The sequence below is a fragment of the Electrona antarctica genome (genome assembly GCF_951216825.1).
Source record: "Electrona antarctica genome assembly, chromosome: 9".
NCBI classification, from domain to species: Eukaryota; Metazoa; Chordata; class Actinopteri; order Myctophiformes; family Myctophidae; genus Electrona; species Electrona antarctica.
The window spans coordinates 4,964,427-4,987,070 of NC_136790.1; the positions used below are offsets into that span (position 1 = coordinate 4,964,427).

The following is a 22,644-nucleotide window of genomic DNA, read 5'->3' on the forward strand; positions in this document are numbered from 1 at the left end:
GCAGAGATCCTGTACTATAAGATTCTGGAGAACGTGATGGTTGCTGAGACCAAACGACTGCACGGCAAGGACATGAGTGTAAGTGTGTGTATGTGTGTGTGTTTGTAATCCCAAAAGTTCGGAAATGTAACTTTGATTATTTCTCCCTTTTAATAATACCAATTGCTATTGTATTTTATACCTTTTCTTATCATTGATTAGTCACCTTTCCAACGAGGTATAGCTTGTAAGGATCAGAAATTTGTGGAATGAGCAACACAGCTAAACGTGTGTGGGTACCGCCTCCAAAAATGTGCCTAATTGGCAAATGTTTGCCTGAGCGATGATGTCAACTTTCTGTACCTGAAGTGTATTTATTTAAAATACACTATGTTGCTTTCTACACTTGAACTGAGCTCAATCTAAACTAAGTGACACGCAATCCCTAGTATGCCATAGGCGTCTGTCTGTCTGTCTGTCTGTCTGTCTGTCTGTCTGTCTGTCTGTCTGAGCGATGATGTCAACTTTCTGTACCTGAAGTGTATTTATTTAAAATACACTATGTTGTTTTCTACACTTGAACTGAGCTCAATCTAAACTAAGTAACACGCAATTTCTTCACCTGGCTGTATGGCTTCTCTTTAATCCATGCATGTTCTTTTTTTGGGGGGGGGGGGTCTGATCCTGATCCTGATTTTTAGAGATTTATATATGGACCAACAATTCACCAAACACTCACTGTGTGTGTGTGACTGTGTGTGTGTGTGTGTGTGTGTGTGTGTGTGTGTGTGTGTGTGTGTGTGTGTGTGTGTGTGTGTGTGTGTGTGTGTGTGTGTGTGTGTGTGTGTGTGTGTGTGTGTGTGTGTGTGTGTGTGTGTGTGCAGGTTCTCCTTGAACAGGATCTGTTCCACTCGTCTCTGCTGGCCTGCTGTGTGGAGGTGGTTCTGTTCTCCTACAACTCCAACAGAACATTCCCCTGGATCACCACTGTCTACAAGATACCTCCTTTCTACTTCTTTAAGGTACGCACGCACGCACGCACGCACGCACGCACAGTGTAAAGTTCTCAGTTGCCACAACTGATTTCCCTCTTTTCAATTCTTCCATAGAAGTCTTTCTACAGAAAATACAGGCAGGGGAGAGAAACGTTCTGTCAGGCGCCCATGTGGTCAAACCCAACCAATGGCATTGCTCGTGAGCGTATTATGTAATGCTTAAAGCGAGTTGCCGAAGCGCAGTTTAATTTAAAATAACTTCCGTCATGTTGTAGTCTGGTTTGTTTGTAGTCACCAGGCCGGAGCCACCAAACCGGTACCAGAAGTACCCAAAATAATTCCCAGTCATCAAAAGGGCATCCTCATTTTAGTGACGCTGTGTGTTTTTGTGTGTTTCAGGTGATCGAGGTCCTGATTCGTTCAGAGGAGGGTCTCTCCAGGGACATGGTGAAACATCTGAACTCCATCGAGGAGAAGGTGTTGGAGAGCAGAGCGTGGACCTCGGACTCAGCCCTGTGGACTGCCCTGCAGGCTGCGGGGAACAAGGTGCCAACCATCGAGGAGGTCAGTGGAGCATGCACGCGCGCGCGCACACACACACACACACACACACACACACACACACACACACACACACACACACACACACACACACACACACACACACACACACACACACACACACACACACACACACACACACACACACACACACACACACACAGACTCATGCGTTGTCCACATATCATTCAATACACAACTGAAATGTATACATAATCTCTCTCTCTCTCTGGGACAACGCTCCACACGTCCCAAACTCTTCTCCCATTACAATCAGAACTGTAGCCTCACTCCCAATCTTCCCCCGTAGTCTGAAAACCCAGCTCTTCAGACTACATCATGGCCCATAGCATTTGCCGTAGCACTTGCCGTTCCTTGATGACATTACATTACAGGCTCAATTTATGTAATTTAGATAGCATTTTATGTAGACATAGCACCCTATAGTGTATATGCAGAGTTTCATTATTTAGATATATTCCACTGTTAGACAGGTTCCTATCTTACGTATGATTCCTGATGAGACTATTTCTATGTATTTGATGTATTGCCATGTTTTGTTATTGCTTACTGTAAATTGCTCTTGATTAAGAGTGCCTGATAAATGCCTAAATTGTACATTTTCTCTCTCTCTCTCTCTCTCTCTCTCTCTCTCTCTCTCTCTCTCTCTCTCCCCCCCCCCCCCCAGGTGAACTTCTCGTCAGGTCTGGACAGTAGCAGCGGAGGTAACGGCCCGTCTGCACCTCCCTCCCACCTCCCGCTGGTGGCGCTGTCTCCTATCATCCACCCTCGCATCCGGGAGTTCAGGCTGGGCCTGGGCAGCGCCCGGAAAGGTAGAGTGTGTTTGTGTGTGTGTCAGATTATTTCTCCGCCGCTCTACTCCGCTCTGAGTACAGACATCCTGAGGTCACTCGCTCATGCCCTTGTTCCCGGGAAGTAATTTCTCTATGGAGAATAACATTGGTTCATCTTAGAATCGACTCATAAGAATCGTGGTTCAAAAATAAACAAACTGTCTCGGCGCTATTATCGGGGAGGTGGCTCTGTATCCTTTCTGACAGTCAATCACTCATATTTTATACAGTCTGTTTCTGACAAACATTGTATTGATTCGACGATGGTAAAATTAGCGTTTTCTTGCCAGTTCAGTTGATTCTTCATATCCATACGAGTCAAACCGCCAGGATAATTTGTTTATTTTTGGAACACAGTTCTTATTTGACGTGATATTAAACTCAGGAAAAAAAATCTGAAAAAAAGCATGCCTCAGTGTAGCAGCTTAGTGGCCAACAGTATTATTGCTGCTATTCATAACTCGATGGCTCGAGCAGGCGGAAGTTGAGAGCGCTCTCAAATTTAAGGTCAGGGTTGACGCACATGACGTCACTGAACGTTCGTCCACCGATCCATGAACGTCCTACAGTTCCACTTTTGGTCAGTAGGGTAGTGGCAGCTTCAATGTTGGCCAGCCGTTCTGTGCGCTTGCTTTTGTTTCATTGGTTGATTGACGCTAATCACATGTCATGACCTCTCTCTCTCTCTCTCCAGACATCCCTCCCTCGCCCCTGTCAGTCCATGACCGGTACAGCTCTCCGGCGGCCGGCAGCGCCAAGCGGCGTCTCTTCGGCGACGACCCCTCCCCTGCGACGCCAGGCAGCCCGTCCCCGGCCCTGGCCAAGAGGTTGATCTTCGACCCCTCTGCCCCGGTCCTGGCCAATAAGAGGCTGACGTTCACCCCAGCGGGGGGGCTGAAGATCGGCACAGCGGGGAGCCAGACCACCACTCTGCTGACGGTCAATACCTCCACGGGACAGCAGCTCACTATCCCACTGAAAGGTAACAAAGTACACTATACACCTGGTACACACTAAACACTGCAAACTACACACTAAACATAGTATGCACTACTGTATCCCACTGCAACTTAAGGTAGTCTCGCGTTGCCAGACTGTTGCCTCTCGCAAGTTTCAAATACTACCGTCATACAGTTTCCTCTTTTACAGTCGCGCACATTTTCACTAATATAAATAGAAATCATCTAAACACATATAGCGTGCTACCTAGCAAAAATGGAAATAAAAAGATAAGCTCTAAATATATTTTAGTGAACGTAGTTGACAAACGGATTACTCGGATTTCGGAAGGTGTAGTTCCAGACTCTACATAGCATTTGGAGATTGTGTAATAACAGTCTGGCTACGCGAGACTTTCTGCAAGGTAACATACTACATTACACACTAAACATACTGTAGTACACACTATCCCACTACAACGTACAATAAACTAAACATAGTACACACTATCCCACTACAACGTCCACTAAACTAAACATAGTACACACTATCCCACTACAACGTCCACTAAACTAAACATAGTACACACTATCCCACTACAACGTCCACTAAACTAAACATAGTACACACTATCCCACTACAACGTCCACTAAACTAAACATAGTACACACTATCCCACTACAACGTCCACTAAACTAAACATAGTACACACTATCCCACTACAACGTCCACTAAACTAAACATAGTACACACTATCCCACTACAACGTCCACTAAACTAAACATAGTACACACTATCCCACTACAACGTCCACTAAACTAAACATACACCGTCTCTCTCTCTCTCTCTCTCTCTCTCCAGGCATAACAAACGACGGTACCTTTACTCTGATCCAGGTTCAGCCGGGCCCATGTGACCCCTCTGGACCTATCACGGCCCAGTTCCTGCTGACCTCGCCCAGCCGCCCGGTCCTCTCCCCAAGCCGCCCGGTCCTTGTGGCCCCCGACCCCCAGCCTGGAAGCCAAAAGCCTCGACGCACCGGGTCTCTCTCTCTGTTCTTCAGGAAGGTAAGACAGGTGTCTGCCTGCCTGCCTGTCTGTCTGTCTGAGCAATGATGTCAACTTTCTGTACCTGAAGTGTATTTATTTAAAATACACTCCATGTTGCTTTCTACCTATCTTTGAACTGAGCTCAATCTAAACTAAGTGACACGCAATATCTTCACCTGGCTGTATGGCTTCGCTTTAATCCATGCATGTTTTCTTTGGGGGGGGGGGGGTGTCTGAGATTTATGGACCAACAATTCACCTGTGTGTGTGTGTGTGTGTGTGTGTGTGTGTGTGTGTGTGTGTGTGTGTGTGTGTGTGTGTGTGTGTGTGTGTGTGTGTGTGTGTGTGTGTGTGTGTGTGTGTGTGTGTGTGTGTGTGTGTGTGTGTGTGTGTGTGTGTGTGTGTGTGTGTGTGTGTGTGTGTGTGTGTGTGTGTACTCCGTAAGGAGTACTGTAATTGATACGGAACACCATATATCACCAGTCAATGCACGGAGGTACCTTATAATGTTACAACAGCAAAAACAACAACACTGGACTGGTTTAAAACTACAGGGGAAGCTAGCTTGCCTTACCGATGCAGACCACACCGTATCTCATACAATATTCAAGAATTATGCAGTTGATGAGGATATAGTCCTTTACAGTCAAAGCCAGATTACAGGTCCTTCCAACCAGATTCAATCTCTCTCTGTGGTACCCTAACACATTTCCTCCTCATTGTCTGCACCATGACCACACTCCAGTTACAGAAACACTGTCACATATTCTTAATGGCTGCTATGTATATAAGGGAATGTACATTGCTAGGCACGACAGAATTGTTGACCTATTAGCTAAGGACATACGTTCATATGTCTGCCAAAATGTATAAGCACTCGCGTGTTTCAACTGCCATGTTCATGCACAATAATGAAAATGATGCCTTTTCAGATGTCACAGCTAATACACCAGATATTGTTGTTGTTGATGAGGACAGTAGAGAAGTGACCATTTTGGAAGTGGCATGTACATTTGACCACAGTCTGGAAGAGGCATTCCTTTTACAAGCTCACAACGCGTTGCGGACGCAACGTGTTGTGACGTGTTCTGTACCCATGATCTGTATCCTGATTCCTGAAGCACTTGTTGTAGAGCTTTTTTTCCCCAAGTTTGCGCATCCACTATTGTTTGGATGAAAGAAAGAAATTAAAGATGTTAAATGTTTGTGTGTGTGTTTGTGTGTGTGTGTGTGTGTGTGTGTGTGTGTGTGTGTGTGTGTCCAGGTGTACCACCTAGCCTCGGTGCGTCTCAGAGACCTGTGTGTGAAGCTGGACATCTCGTCAGAGCTCAGAGGAAAGATCTGGACGTGTTTGGAACACGCCGTGGTCCACTGTACGGACCTGATGAAGGACAGACACCTGGACCAGATACTGCTCTGTAGTGTCTACATCATCTCCAAGGTATTATTATTATATTATATCAAAGGTAAAAGAAATACAAAAAAAAGAACGGTCATATTTCGTCGCTGTCGGGCAGAAACCAACTATCTACATTTTTCGATTATTTAATTTAATTGTTTTATAGTCTGTGCAGTTTTTACATCTGTTTTTGGGTGTTACAAATATTGAACCAATGAAAGGAATACAATGTGGTGAAGAGTGATCGGAAACTTCATCAATAAAAACCTAAAAGTAATCAATGAAAACCTAAAATGAATCGACAAAAAACTAAAAAGACGTCAAAGACGTCTTAGTCAGGGAGAGACATTGGTGGAAATCATGTTAATATGAATACAGAGTGTGTGCGTTTACTTTTATGTCCACGGTAAACACACTGTAATGTTGACATATTAAACTCTTCCTCTCAGATCGCTAAAGAGACACACACCTTCCAGGACATTATGAAGTGTTACCGCAGCCAACCACAAGCCAGCAGCCATGTGAGCATGCACACACACACACACACACACACACACACACTCCACACACACACACACACACCACACACACAAACTCACCAGATGTCCTGTCTGTCTGTCTTTCTGCTACATTGTACACCAGATGTTGTCCTGCTTCAGGATCTTTGTATGATTGAAAGGAGAAATCCACACCAAAACACACGTACCCATGATGAATCAATCAGCCTATTATCCTGTCGTAAGCTTGCGCTTAGTCAAATGTTTTTGCCAAATTCTGTTCAACATGTTCTACCATCGGTAGCCGCCACATATGGCGAAGACGCTGTTATTTGTAACTCTGTCTGTCTGAGCGATGATGTCAACTTTCTGTACCTGAAGTGTATTTATTTAAAATACATTCCATGTTGCTTTCTACACTTGAACTGAGCTCAATCTAAACTAAGTGACACGCAATCCCTAGTATGCCATAGGTGTCTGTCTGTCTGTCTGTCTGTCTGTCTGTCTGTCTGTCTGTCTGTCTGTCTGTCTGAGCGATGATGTCAACTTTCTGTACCTGAAGTGTATTTATTTAAAATACACTATGTTGCTTTCTACACTTGAACTGAGCTCAATCTAAACTAAGTGACACGCAATCCCTAGTATGCCATAGGCGTCTGTCTGTCTGTCTGTCTGTCTGTCTGTCTGTCTGTCTGTCTGTCTGTCTGTCTGTCTGTCTGTCTGTCTGTCTGTCTGAGCGATGATGTCAACTTTCTGTACCTGAAGTGTATTTATTTAAAATACACTCTATGTTGTTTTCTACACTTGAACTGAGCTCAATCTAAACTAAGTGACACGCAATTTCTTCACCTGGCTGTATGGCTTCGCTTTAACCCATGCATGTTTTTTTGGAGGGGTCTGGTCCTGATTTTTAGAGAATTATGGACCAACAATTCACCATTGTGTGTGTGTGTGTGTGTGTGTGTGTGTGTGTGTGTGTGTGTGCGCGCGCAGGTGTATCGTAGTGTTCTGCTTCGTCGAAGAGAGAGCAGAGAACAAACGACAGATGAAAACATGGAGGTGGATCCTGCTTCAGGAGCCGAATGTAAGTGAGCGAGCGCGCGCACGCACACACACACACACACACACACCATTAAGGCCAGACTGAGATGGTTTGGACATGTACAGAGGAGTGATAGTGAGTATATCGGTAGAAGGATGTTGAGATTGGACCAAAGAGAGGAAGACCAAAGAGATGATTCATGGATGTAGTGAAAGAGGACATGAAGTTAGTTGGTGTAAGAAGAGAGGAGACAGACAGAGGACATGATGTAAGTTGGTGTAAGAAGAGAGGAGACAGACAGAGGACATGATGTAAGTTGGTGTTAGAGGAGACAGACAGAGGACATGATGTAAGAGGAGACAGACAGAGGACATGAAGTTAGTTGGTGTAAGAGGAGACAGACAGAGGACATGATGTAAGAGGAGACAGACAGAGGACATGATGTAAGTTGGTGTAAGAGGAGACAGACAGAGGACATGATGTAAGTTGGTGTAAGAAGAGAGGAGACAGACAGAGGACATGATGTAAGTTGGTGTAAGAAGAGAGGAGACAGACAGAGGACATGATGTAAGTTGGTGTAAGAGAAGACAGACAGAGGACATGATGTAAGTTGGTGTAAGAAGAGAGGAGACAGACAGAGGACATGATGTAAGTTGGTGTAAGAAGAGAGGAGACAGACAGAGGACATGATGTAAGTTGGTGTAAGAGAAGACAGACAGAGGACATGATGTAAGTTGGTGTAAGAGAAGACAGACAGAGGACATGATGTAAGTTGGTGTAAGAGGAGACAGACAGAGGACATGATGTAAGTTGGTGTAAGAAAAGAGGAGACAGACAGAGGACATGATGTAAGTTGGTGTAAGAGGAGACAGACAGAGGACATGATGTAAGTTGGTGTAAGAAGAGAGGAGACAGACAGAGGACATGATGTAAGTTGGTGTAAGAAGAGAGGAGACAGACAGAGGACATGATGTAAGTTGGTGTAAGAGAAGACAGACAGAGGACATGATGTAAGTTGGTGTAAGAGGAGACAGACAGAGGACATGATGTAAGTTGGTGTAAGAGGAGACAGACAGAGGACATGATGTAAGTTGGTGTAAGAAGAGAGGAGACAGACAGAGGACATGATGTAAGTTGGTGTAAGAAGAGAGGAGACAGACAGAGGACATGATGTAAGTTGGTGTAAGAGGAGACAGACAGAGGACATGATGTAAGTTGGTGTAAGAGGAGACAGACAGAGGACATGATGTAAGTTGGTGTAAGAAGAGAGGAGACAGACAGAGGACATGATGTAAGTTGGTGTAAGAGAAGACAGACAGAGGACATGATGTAAGTTGGTGTAAGAAGAGAGGAGACAGACAGAGGACATGATGTAAGTTGGTGTAAGAGAAGACAGACAGAGGACATGATGTAAGTTGGTGTAAGAAGAGAGGAGACAGACAGAGGACATGATGTAAGTTGGTGTAAGAGAAGACAGACAGAGGACATGATGTAAGTTGGTGTAAGAGGAGACAGACAGAGGACATGATGTAAGTTGGTGTAAGAGGAGACAGACAGAGGACATGATGTAAGTTGGTGTAAGAAGAGAGGAGACAGACAGAGGACATGATGTAAGTTGGTGTAAGAGAAGACAGACAGAGGACATGATGTAAGTTGGTGTAAGAGGAGACAGACAGAGGACATGATGTAAGTTGGTGTAAGAGGAGAGGAGACAGACAGAGGACATGATGTAAGTTGGTGTAAGAAGAGAGGAGACAGACAGAGGACATGATGTAAGTTGGTGTAAGAAAAGAGGAGACAGACAGAGGACATGATGTAAGTTGGTGTAAGAGGAGACAGACAGAGGACATGATGTAAGTTGGTGTAAGAAGAGAGGAGACAGACAGAGGACATGATGTAAGTTGGTGTAAGAGGAGACAGACAGAGGACATGATGTAAGTTGGTGTAAGAGGAGACAGACAGAGGACATGAAGTTAGTTGGTGTAAGAAGAGAGGAGACAGACAGAGGACATGATGTAAGTTGGTGTAAGAGGAGACAGACAGAGGACATGATGTAAGTTGGTGTAAGAAGAGAGGAGACAGACAGAGGACATGATGTAAGTTGGTGTAAGAGGAGACAGACAGAGGACATGATGTAAGTTGGTGTAAGAGGAGACAGACAGAGGACATGAAGTTAGTTGGTGTAAGAGGAGACAGACGGAGGACATGAAGTTAGTTGGTGTAAGAGGAGACAGACAGAGGACATGATGTAAGTTGGTGTAAGAGAAGACGGAAGATATTTCCGTCATAGTTTTAGTCTTCATGGTTTTGTTTTTTATTTAGTTTTCATTTTCATCAGTGAAAAAAAGGTCGTAGGTAGACGGACATTTTTCTTCGAACAAAATGGACACGGTTGTGTCCATGCCTGCTGAGCGATGATGTCAACTTTCTGTACCTGAAGTGTAATTTTTTTAAATACACTCCATGTTGCTTTCTACACTTGAACTGAGCTCAATCTAAGGTGACATTGTTTCAGAACATCTGGAGAGTCAACAACACTCAGAGTCAATTCTCAGAGTCAATAACACTGTCAGAGTTGGATTAACTGGTAAATTTCCGCAGGTAAAGGGCTCACTGTTGTAGCCTATGTGCCAGCAAACACAATAAGCCCTTACATCGTTACATCGTTCAACTTAGGGCCGCCCAGCCAGGATGGAGGAAAGTGTATGAACGGTCTGTGGCCAAAGATGAGATCCAGACTCCAGAGCTGGATTCTGGCAATGCATTTTGGCTAAATATGCTTCAGTCCCTTTTCTGGGTCTGAAAGATTGGGTGAAAATAGCAGATCTACAAGCTCACAGCTTGTCGCATTGTGAGATTGTAGATTGGCTTACTCCAAAGAGATATGGTGTTGTCCAGAGCCCGGGCAGAGGCCTTTTGTAGCGGTTCTGGACAACCGTGGGTTCGACCGACTCGACACCGGGCACTGCACTCCCTGTGGGGGTGTGGAACCCCTGTGGGGGTGTAGATAGATATATATTCATTGAATTAACATTATTTTATTCATTCATTTGAATCCTCAGCTGCAGAAAAGGCCAATCAGGGTGAGGGCGGGGCTACTTGTGGCCAATCAGTAGAGGAGGATCGAGGTGACCTCATCCAGTTTTACAACAACGTTTTTGTCCTCAAGATGAAGAGCTTCGCCCTGAGATATGTTACCATGGATAACAAGGTACATGCACGTGTGCGCACACACACACACACACACACACATACGATACCAAGGTACACGCACGCACACACACACACACTGGACAACAAGGTACACACACACACAGGACAACAAGGCAGGCGTGCACACACACACTGAGATGCATTATCATGGATACCAAGGGTACCACACGCACAAACACACTGGACAACAAGTCACACACACATGTGTCTTGTGACAGAGGTCAAAAACTGTTATTTTTCATGATTCAAACGCAGAAGCAGCAGATCTACAAGCTAGAAACGCGCCGCTTCACACCGTGTTCCTGGCTTGTAGATCTGGTACTTTTGAAGCTTTTGTGTGACGCTGTAGTGTAGTGTGATCAAGTAGGACATTAATCTACAAAAAAACTAAGTTTCTAACATAAAATAGACTGTAAAAAAAATAACACCCATGTGAAGTGAGGGGAGATCTTATCATCGCACATCATCATACTTCAGCTCATCCCGGCCAATCAGAATTTGCGTCTTCAATGTTTGTGTAGGACAAGGACACTACAAGCTGGACATAGGAGGGTCTATCGCCCCTCAAAAATAAATGGACAAAGTCGCACCTACAGAGATACCATTCCAACTCTTCACACTTTCCTGATCTTTTCCTGAACGTTTTCTGAAAATGCATGTTTTCCCTGCAGGTTTTATTTAATTGTACTGCTTTGCTACTGCAAAGAAGAAGCAGAGGAACTTTATATCTGTTCAGGGAATCTGAATATAATGAACATATAATAAATGCCCCCTTTCTCACTGCCGATGTTCAGTGATGTAAATAGGTTTTCAATGTAATGAGTCCCGGGATGCAGGGTTGGTCTTTTAGATGAGTCCCTGCGACATTTGATGAGTCGCACTTCCATCGACGTTGGGAGTCATATTTAGCCATTTTTACAAATCGCAGCTTTTAACTCCCATTTCATTTTATATGGTTATAATGTGGTTATATTCATGTAGAAAACAGAAGAAGAAACGATTATTGTAACTATAGCTAACAAAATAAACTAGAATACAAAAAGAAAACAGTACAGTAGTACAGTAGTGCATCCCGTGGATGCAGAGGTCGTTGTTTTATTGCGTCCCTTAACTATAAACTGCGTTTTGGGATGCAAAGTGCACCCTATTTTAATCTCTGGATGTTCTGTTTCTGACAATGCTCAGGCTCATGTGAAATTCTCAAACGGCACATCTGTACAGGCCATTCATATGAACTGTCACTTCCGATATGCCCTATGGTTTCTAACGTCTGTCTGTCTGTCCCCCCCCGCCCCGCCCCGCCCCGCCCCGCCCTCTCTCTATCTCAGATGGACGCCCCTGCTCTCTCGCCCTTCCCGTCGTTCCGGTCTCAGCCTCTCTCGCCCCGCCGCGTGTCTCAGAGACACTCTCTGTACGTCTCTCCTCACAAGTCCTCCCCGAGTCGTCACATGACCGCCCCGGGTCACATGACCACCCCGGGTGGGTCCTCCTACACCTACAGGATCAACGGGAGCCCCTCTAAGGTGAGCGCACACACAGAGACACACGCGCGCACACACACAGAGACACACGCGCGCACACACACAGAGACACACGCGCGCACACAGAGACACACGCACACACAGAGACACACGCACACACAGAGACACACGCACACATACCCAGAGACACACGCACACACACAGAGACACACGCACACACACACAGAGACACACACGCACACGCACAGAGACACACGCACACACACAGAGACACACACAGAGACACACGCACACACCCAGAGACACACGCACATACACAGAGACACACGCACACACACACACCATTTGAACCATATATATATAAAAAATAGATGCTTCATTGGCCGGTTCATTTTCCAGTACTTTTCCGGGGCGCGTCAGACCCGGACGACCACTCTGTGATGCACGTGGAAGCTTCTGTGAAGCACTAGTCGCACGTGGCCAGACTGTTGTCTCTTATAGTTAGTCTGGCTACGCGAGACTAGTGAAGCACCAACTTGGAAGCGTGCCCTCACTTGAGTACTCACGCCCCAGAACCGAAGGAGGCGTCTACCTTTCTATGTCTATATGATTTGAACCCTCTTATTCTTCGCTGACTTGGTCTACGTTTTTCCGTCTACAAAATCTCTCCGTCAAAGCTTGTAGATCTGCTGTTTTTGGGGGCAGAGTAGGCATGCCAGTTCAAGAGGTCAATCAGTTACCGTTATTTAAATCAGCCTACCCCCACTCCCGCCATTTTTTTGAGTGGTGTAAACCACTCCTACAACTGGCTTTTGTGTGCAGAAAAAATGAGCATGGTTGCTATGTTCAAAATAATTTCTGACGTAATTAAATCACACCCGGGTGAACTGGATGACCGTAGCAACCATGCTCATTTTTTCTGCACAAAAAAAGCCAGTTGTGAAATCACATCCGGGTGTGATTTCATTACGTCAGATCAGAGCTGATCAGGCTATATAATACCTTACCTTATATAATACCTCACATCGGACAAAAACTCCAGCTGAATCAACTTCATGGTCACAAGTCAGACATTACGTCAGACCACAGCGTGATCATGCTATATAAAACCTTACACCACTCAGTTCACACGGGTGTGATTTTTTTCACACGAGTTGACAGTATAATTATTTTTTACAAGAGTTGATGGTATATATATATTTTTCCTACAAGAGTTGACGGTGTAATTATGTATTTTTTCACACAGGAGTTGACGGACATCAACAGGATGATTCGTCAGGGCTGCGTGAGCAGGAAGAGGGCGTTCACCTTGGACGGAGACGTAATGATGTCACCGATGACGTCACCGCCAGACTGCCAATCACCCAGCAAGAGGGCGTGTCCCGAGAACGGGGGAGGGACAGGTGTGGGAGGGGGAGGTGGCCCCGACGTGTTGCTAAAACGCCTGCAGGACGTTGTGTCAGAGAGACAGAGTCTCTGACAGGGAGGGAGGCAGGCAGGCAGACGAGTGAAATGTTGGAAGTGGACTAATGTTTAACATGAACATTTTCAAACACATTTAATCTTCTGTTGGAAAAACACAAGTGTGTGTGTGTGTGTGTGTGTGTGTGTGTGTGTGTGTGTGTGTGTGTGTGTGTGTGTGTGTGTGTGTGTGTGTGTGTGTGTGTGTGTGTGTGTGTGTGTGTGTGTGTGTGTGTGTGTGTGTGTGTGTGTGTGTGTGTGTGTGTGTGTGTGTGTGTGTGTGTGTGTGTGTGTGTGTGTGTGTGTGTGTGTGTGTGTGAGAGAGAAAACGCACAGTTTATGCACACACATGGGTGGGGGCAGCCTCCAGTTTCCTATTTATGATTCTGTCCCATAAGTCATCCGGTGCCTCTCTTGGCTCAAGTCATCCTCAACTACGGTGAAACCGAGTGCACCTTTTCCAATCATACTGTGACATGTGTACACACACACACACGGTAATGAAAAGGATCATACTGTGACATGTGTACACACACACGGTAATGAAAAGGATCATACTGTGACATGTGTACACACACGGTAATGAAAAGGATCATACTGTGACATGTGTACACACACACGGTAATGAAAAGGATCATACTGTGACATGTGTACACACACACACGGTAATGAAAAGGATCATACTGTGACATGTGTGTACACACACACACACACACACGGTAATGAAAAGGACATCATTCTTCAACACATCTAAAGGACGTGTTGACAATTAATCACATATACATTTATAATTAACCACAGTTATCTGGTGCTCCTCTGGTCACATCGGTTTGTGACGATGGAAAGGAAAAGCGCCGATTGATCATTTATTGGCATGTTTTGCCAAAGCAACAGTAAAACGACACAAAGTGACAAACTATTCAATGATTCGGACTCCTGAGAGTTAGAGACACAACATTCAGCTGAAAGACATAACAAAGTTATGAACACGGTGTGGTTTCCCAGAAGGCGATGTGGATCCATGTGAATCCATATGGATCGTCCATGTGAATCGTGTGTACTCGTATATTATTTTCACAATATACAGACGGTACACTAGCGGGACAATTTGTTACAAAGTGACATTTGAAGAATAATACACGTCAGCGCTGGACATACTGAACAAATTATTTCCCCAATATAGGAACGTCCACATTTTATGATTGTTTGCCTTTTTTTTATATTATATATATATTCTTTTTTAAGGTTTCTTTTACTCATCGGATGCTTAATTTCAGACGGTTCTGTGTAGAGAGACAGGAAAGTTCTGTTCCGTGTAGAGACTGAGACTGGAAAGCTGTCGACACAAGTAATATTAAAATATCACTTCATTGGACAGTAACATGTCTGTCCCAACAGGAAGTGTGTGTTCTGTGAGGAGCGGGTTTTTGGATTGTTAATTAAATGTTTTATTTTTATTTGTTAACGTTGTTTAATGTCCCAAAACTCGCACCCAGTTGCCTCTCATCATATTGCTTCTGTTATATCAGTGGTTTTCAGACTTTTTCATATCAAGCTCTATTATTTATTGGCATTAGAGCCATGGACCATCATTTGTGACATTTAGCCTCAGACCTTTTTTTTCCCCAGATATGATTTTGTCCACAATTCCATGCTGTATTGATGTTGGTACCATTAGGAGAGATAACAGGCAAACACTGATCAAAAATAGCAATTATTCTACACATTCTCTAATTGTGTAGACTTTGCGTAAATTAAGTAATGCAGATGTTTAACAATGTAACTCTTGAAGGCGTAAAATTAAACCAAGCCTTCATCTCCATTTGGTTTCATTTTACACTCAAGAGTTAAAAGATCTATAAATGTCCATTTGGTTACCAACATTACATCATTTAGCTGCATTGGGACCACCTGGAACCCATGTTCCAATCAAGGACCACTTGTGGTCACCAAACCAAAATCTCCAAAAAGTGTTTCTCAACACTTGTTCACGTCAAGGTCCCCCAAATGTGACCAGATTTGAATGAGAGACTGCCATCGCGCACATTCCAGCTTTTCACCAGAGATTTTTTTTTTGAGTTAATAGCACAGGCAGACTCTTGACATACTAGACTCTAGTATGTCAAGAGTCTCTAGTAACTAGAGCATGTCTGAAATAAGTGTCAGAGCTGATATCGACATGTACATATGAAATCAATGCTTAAACATGTAGCTAGGTGTAACGTTAGACCACAGAAGTGAACCTTTCAAGCCTGTTTTCTCAACTCGCTGTTTTCTGCAAGACATTACTCTATAAGCCATATCTCCAAAACTGGTGGGTCAAACTGAACAACCAATATGTCAATTTGAAGCTATGATTCCCTGCTTTCATATGATATGAAAAATGAAAATTCAAAAAAAAATCCAATGGCAGTCCCTCAGTCAAATTTAGTCACAAATTGATATTTATGTAGCCGCGGACCCCCTGAAGAGAAGACGTCAAAGAGAATTGAAGATGATTGTGTAAAAGAAAAAGAAAGAAATCTAAATTATTCAACATTTTGACCCCACTTTGAGAACCACTGATCTATAAAGCTTTCCACTATTTTCTGCGAAGATATTTATAGTAAGGGCATTTTATCAGGTATTTGACCAATCTGGGAACTAAATCGTTACCAAGAAATTTCTTCACCAATGTGTTTCTAAAGGTGTCTAATAACATGTACTAAAAGTTTGAAATTCAACTCCCGTGGGAAAATTGAGTTATTAGCATAATATGTGACCATACCCTTAACATCCTATATAAGGCAAAAAAGTCCAAATTTCATCATTCTTTAAGTAGCATGTGACATATGAAACTAGGGTGATTTCATGATTCTGAATCCATTCCAAGCATTAGTTTGGCACAAAAAACACTCCTTGGGCTAAATTAGGCCATATCCAGTTGACCAAATGTGCTGACCTCATCACGTTTGTGTGGCCGTTTTCCTCCCAAGGAGTGTTTTTTGTGCAAAACTAATGCTTGGAATGGATTCAGAATCATGAAATCACCCTAGTTTCATATGTCACATGCTACTTAAAGAATGATGAAATTTGGACTTTTTTGCCTTATATAGGATGTTATGGGTATGGTCACATATTATGCTAATAAACTCAATTTCCCACGGGAGTTGAATTTCAAACTTTTAGTACATGTTATTAGACACCTTTAGAAACACATTGGTGAAGAAATTTCTTGGTAACGATTTAGTTCCCAGATTGGTCAAATACCTGATAAAATGCCCTTACTATTTCGACTATTTTCTGCGAAGATATTTAGTGTAGAGAGGTGGGGTGAAAATGAGGGAGACTAGTACAGGCCCCTGGGGGACTCCGGTCAGCTTTGTATAAGACACCCAATCATCGTATGTTCTATGTAAATAATCTCAACTGAGTTTCTAACGACAATTATGTTCAAAGATCATATTTTTCTAAAATGACTAAAACTGAACACTCTGTTTTAAGTTAGGAATTACTATTATTTGTCATAAGGTGGAAGATGTTCCGTTTTTAACCGACGCATAACTCTTATGTCTCAGCGGTGGAATATGTTCTGCTGATCTGTTAAATTGCAATTTGTACAATAATAAAACGTTGGGTTGTTTTATCACCACACTGTTATTTATTGAATTAACTTTGTATTAAAGTTGGTTGAAATGTGTGCAAATTGTAGAGCATAGCAGTGGCAGCCATTATGTGGTTCCACTCAAATTCACTCCATTCATTTCTTCCTATAGAGATATCAATTATATTAAAGGACAACTTTAGTTTTTTTCAACCAAGGTTCATGTTTTAGGTTATTAGAGAAAGTAAAAGGTGAGTGTAATTTTTTTTTCATTTGCTGCTTTCTTTCGTTTTAGGGATTTTAGCTGTTTTTGACAGGGGGGCGGGGGCATTCGAGCATGGGGCTAAATATGAATTTCTTTACACTTTTATAGCGATTTATTTTTTGAATTATTTACTATAGTCCTACTAAACCCCAAGAAATGTCATCTGGCCACAAAAGATCACGGGATCTACTGAATGTGTCAAACTGACATATTGAGCCTATGACACACAGTGTGGCTTCCCCCCAGTAGGCTACCTTCACATTCAGTAGATCCTGTGATCTTTTTTGGCGAGATGTAATTTCTTGCGGTCTAGTAGGACTAGAGTAAATAATAAAAAAATAAATCGCTATAAGATTTTGTAAAGAAATACATATTTAGCCCCATGCTCGAATGGCCCCGCCCCCTGTCAAGAACAGCTAAAATCCCTAAAACGAAAGAAAGCAGCAAAAGAAAAAGAATTAACACCCATCTTTTACTTTCTCTAATAACAACCTAAAACATGAACCTTGGTTGAAAAAAACTAAAGTTGTCCTTTAAGTGCAGAATCAAGCCATCCTGGTGAATCATTGGTTCTGGGGGGAAAAAATAAATGGGAAGTTGAGCCTGTCCTGTGCATGGTGGTAAAATCATGGCCCTCTGATTGATTGATTGATTATTTTTTGTTAGACACAAATGCAAACAGCAGCAGAGTACAGGCACTTGATCTAAGGATAGAATTAAAAGTCCTTGCGGTCTTGTTTCCATTCAGGTCCTATGTATTCAATTAGGCCTAATAAAAAAATAAATAAGGTAAGAGGTCCTATGTATTCAATTAGGCCTAATAAAAAAATAAATAAGGTAAGAGTGTATCACTGTTGATGCATTCTGCGATTGTCCGTTGTCACCACAAGGTGGCAGTAAAGCTTATATTTTGCCTGATTTTCACAAAATGTTAGAAAAAAACTATGAAACATTTCAAAGATTGTTTCAAAGACACTATTGATATTGCCATTAAGAATGCATTGGGCGTTTAAGTTAAATAACTCAGAAATTACAAAACATTTCAAAATAAAAAGTTCCAGCATGTGTCTCCACAGAAAGCTGAATTATAAAAAGTGTGAATTGAGTTTCTAGGTGAAAGTGCTTTTTGCCAATATCTCCCATTGAGCCCAATTATAAATATCTCAAATTTGAAAGCACTATATTTCTAAAACTATGAAACATTTCAAAGATTCCTTTTCAGGCAAACATGTCCACCGTAAGATGAACCTAAATAGGTTGGAATGGGGTTTCTAGGTGTAAGTATGTAGGACTATTAGCATGCCAAAGTTTGTGCTATTGCCATTAAGAATGCATTGGGCGTTTAAGTTAAATAACTCAGAAACTACAAAACATTTCAAAGTAAAACGTTCCAGCATGTGTCTCCACAGAAAACTGAATTATAAAAAGTGTGAATGGAGTTTCTAGGTGAAAGTGCTTTTTTGACGTGCCAATATCTGCCATTGAGCCCCATTATACATTTCTCAAATTTGAAAGCACTATATTTCTAAATCTATGAAACATTTCAAAGATTCCCTTTCAGGCAAACATGTCCACCGTAAGATGAACCTAAATAGGTTGGAATGGGGTTTCTAGGTGTAAGTATGTAGGACTAGTAGCATGCCAAAGTTTGTGCTATTGCCATTAAGAATGCATTGGGTGTTTAAGTTAAATAACTCAGAAACTACAAAACATTTCAAAGTAAAAGGTTCCAGCATTTGTCTCCACAGAAAGCTGAATTATAAAAAGTGTGAATGGAGTTTCTAGGTGAAAGTGCTTATTTGACATGCCAATATCTGCCATTGAGCCCCATTATAAATGTCTCAAATTTGAAAGCACTATATTTCTAAAACTATGAAACATTTCAAAGATTCCTTTTCAGGCAAACATGTCCACCGTAAGATGAACCTAAATAGGTTGGAATGGGGTTTCTAGGTGTAAGTATGTAGGACTATTAGCATGCCAAAGTTTGTGCTATTGCCATTAAGAATGCATTGGGCGTTTAAGTTAAATAACTCAGAAACTACAAAACATTTCAAAGTTAAAAGTTCCAGCATGTGTCTCCACAGAAAGCTGAATTATAAAAAGTGTGAATGGAGTTTCTAGGTGAAAGTGCTTTTTTGACGTGCCAATATCTGCCATTGAGCCCCATTATACATTTCTCAAATTTGAAAGCACTATATTTCTAAATGAAACATTTCAAAGATTCCCTTTCAGGCAAACATGTCCACCGTAAGATGAACCTAAATAGGTTGGAATGGGGTTTCTAGGTCTAAGTATGTAGGACTAGTAGCATGCCAACGTTTGTGCTATTGCCATTAAGAATGCATTGGGCGTTTAAGTTAAATAACTCAGAAACTACAAAACATTTCAAAGTAAAACGTTCCACCATGTGTCTCCACAGAAAGCTGAATTATAAAAAGTGTGAATGGAGTTTCTAGGTGAAAGTGCTTTTTTGACGTGCCAATATCTGCCATTGAGCCCCATTATAAATGTCTCAAATTTGAAAGCACTATATTTCTAAAACTATGAAACATTTCAAAGATTCCTTTGCAGGCAAACATGTCCACCGTAAGATGAACCTAAATAGGTTGGAATGGGGTTTCTAGGTGTAAGTATGTAGGACTAATAGCATGCCAAAGTTTGTGCTATTGTTATTAAGAATGCATTGGGTGTTTAAGTTAAATAACTCAAAAGATTCAAAACATTTCAAAGTAAAAAGTTCCAGCATGTGTCTCCACAGAAAGCCGAATTATAAAAAGTGTGAATGGAGTTTCTAGGTGAAAGTGCTTTTTTGACATGCCAATATCTGCCATTGAGCCCCATTATAAATGTCTCAAATTTGAAAGCACTATATTTCTAAAACTATGAAACATTTCAAAGATTCCTTTTCAGGCAAACATGTCCACCGTAAGATGAACCTAAATAGGTTGGAATGGGGTTTCTAGGTGTAAGTATGTAGGACTAGTAGCATGCCAAAGTTTGTGCTATTGCCATTGAGAATGCATTGGGTGTTTAAGTTAAATAACTCAGAAACTACAAAACATTTCAAATTAAAAAGTTCCAGCATGTGTCTCCACAGAAAGCTGAATTATAAAAATTGTGAATGGAGTTTCTAGGTGAAAGTGCTTTTTTGACGTGCCAATATCTGCCATTGAGCCCCATTATAAATGTCTCAAATTTGAAAGCACTATATTTCTAAAACTATGAAACATTTCAAAGATTCCTTTTCAGGCAAACATGTCCACCGTAAGATGAACCTAAATAGGTTGGAATGGGGTTTCTAGGTGTAAGTATGTAGGACTAGTAGCATGCCAAAGTTTGTGCTATTGCCATTGAGAATGCATTGGGTGTTTAAGTTAAATAACTCAGAAACTACAAAACATTTCAAATTAAAAAGTTCCAGCATGTGTCTCCACAGAAAGCTGAATTATAAAAATTGTGAATGGAGTTTCTAGGTGAAAGTGCTTTTTTGACGTGCCAATATCTGCCATTGAGCCCCATTATAAATGTCTCAAATTTGAAAGCACTATATTTCTAAAACTATGAAACATTTCAAAGATTCCTTTCAGGCAAACATGTCCACCGTAAGATTAACCTAAATAGGTTGGAATGGGGTTTCTAGGTGTAAGTATGTAGGACTAGTAGCATGTCAAAGTTTGTGCTATTGCCATTAAGAATGCATTGGGTGTTTAAGTTAAATAACTCAGAAACTACAAAACATTTCAAAGTAAAAAGTTCCAGCATGTGTCTCCACAGAAAGCTGAATTATAAAAAGTGTGAATGGAGTTTCTAGGTGAAAGTGCTTTTTTGACGTGCCAATATCTGCCATTGAGCCCCATTATAAATGTCTCAAATTTGAAAGCACTATATTTCTAAAACTATGAAACATTTCAAAGATTCCTTTGCAGGCAAACATGTCCACCGTAAGATCTAGGTATGTAGGACTAGTAGCATGCCAAAGTTTGTGCTATTGCCATTGAGAATGCATTGGGCGTTTAAGTTAAATAACTCAGAAACTACAAAACATTTCAAAGCCACAAGTCCAGCCCTTGCCTCTCTAATTAGCCCTTCACTAAGTCCCTCCCCAACCCATCCTTGTCCAATAGGCACGTTAGCAGCGAAGAAAGCTTGACCTGCATAGCAACCGTTGCTAAACTATTTGGATTGGCATTGGATAATCGCTTTTTGGGGTGGGATTTAGTGAAGGGCTAATTGACTCTAGCACCACATCCCTGGACCACCACCTGGAAGGTGAAGAGGAAGTACTGGCGGAGGAACTGCAAGATGAATTGAACATGGTGGACCCTGTTGTAAACAAGTGTAATGCTTAATTGGGTCGTCCACTCACAGTTAACAGCCTTTGTATTGAGTTTGTGCTTGAAATGTACTGTAATTCTGCAAACTGTTAATACAATTTTCAATCAATCAATCAAAGATGCTGCTCCTCCTCATCACTGTCATCATCATCACATGTCATATCGAGTCATATGTGACATGACAAGACCATGGAGGACTGACCAGGCCTTCTGCTCAGCTGTGGAATGTCCTCCCTGACCATCTGAGAGCACCACAGTCTGTTGATGCTTTTAAAAGGGAACTAAAAAACAAGGATTTATGATTATTAGTATTATTGGAGCAATGTGTCAACTCCAGTGTTACTGTTCCATTGTGTTACTGTGCTGTTTGGTTGTCATGGATAACATGTTGGGGGGGATTCGGCTATGTTATGTCATGTCATCTCCTTTATTTTCATCATTTATATTACTTATTTGTTCATAAGTTGCCCCTCCTCGAGCTAGGGGGGGCTGGGGGTTGTTTTAAACACTCATTTTAGAATATTTGCCAATAAATTGAAAAACACAGAATAGCAAAAATGTAGAAACTCATAATGTGAGTTCATAGAACAGTTATAAAACAGGACACTGACTCATGGGCTAATTCATGGACATATGTGTCTGTGGCAAGACTTCCCAGGTCAAATTTATTGATATTATGTCCCAAACTGGGCAATTTATGTTGACTTGTCCTTGTCTGTGGCAAATTTTAGATTTTTCTTTATATACACACCGGTATATATATGTATATATTATTATTTTTTACACACAAAATGATGTTCTTATTTTGATCACAAGACCCACTGAATGTCAGCTTTTCTTAAAGGACCACTTCACCACTTTTCAACCTATCTTCATATAATAGGTCCTCACTAATAATCATGATAAAATGGCACGATTTTTTTCTACTCAGTCTGTGTCTCATAGGAGGGATGTGGGCAGTTCAGAAACCCGTCCACCAGTGACATCAT

The 22,644-nt window shown here is 41.9% G+C and overlaps 1 protein-coding gene and 1 long non-coding RNA gene across 3 annotated transcripts in view; both read left to right on the plus strand.

Annotated features, from left to right (window-relative positions):
* rbl1 (retinoblastoma-like 1 (p107)) overlaps positions 1 to 13,489 on the plus strand; it is a gene marked incomplete at its 3' end in the record, with an annotated part of 23,646 nt that extends 10,157 nt beyond the window's left edge. For both annotated transcript variants that reach the window (XM_079509327.1, XM_079509328.1), the window contains exons 12-23: positions 1 to 78; positions 864 to 1,001; positions 1,374 to 1,538; positions 2,224 to 2,368; positions 3,084 to 3,371; positions 4,190 to 4,395; positions 5,642 to 5,818; positions 6,226 to 6,297; positions 7,267 to 7,357; positions 10,378 to 10,526; positions 11,857 to 12,051; positions 13,256 to 13,489. The exon at positions 1 to 78 is cut by the window's left edge and continues 26 nt beyond it. In XM_079509327.1, the coding sequence (XP_079365453.1) occupies positions 1 to 78; positions 864 to 1,001; positions 1,374 to 1,538; positions 2,224 to 2,368; positions 3,084 to 3,371; positions 4,190 to 4,395; positions 5,642 to 5,818; positions 6,226 to 6,297; positions 7,267 to 7,357; positions 10,378 to 10,526; positions 11,857 to 12,051; positions 13,256 to 13,489 (1,938 nt within the window). The remainder of the gene's footprint in view (positions 79 to 863; positions 1,002 to 1,373; positions 1,539 to 2,223; positions 2,369 to 3,083; positions 3,372 to 4,189; positions 4,396 to 5,641; positions 5,819 to 6,225; positions 6,298 to 7,266; positions 7,358 to 10,377; positions 10,527 to 11,856; positions 12,052 to 13,255) is intronic.
* Positions 13,490 to 15,784: 2,295 nt separating this feature from the next.
* Positions 15,785 to 17,101, plus strand: LOC306928986. Its single transcript, XR_013790736.1, has 2 exons — positions 15,785 to 16,075; positions 16,778 to 17,101. It is a non-coding gene; the product is annotated as an uncharacterized lncRNA (long non-coding RNA).
* Positions 17,102 to 22,644: the final 5,543 nt, after the last annotated feature.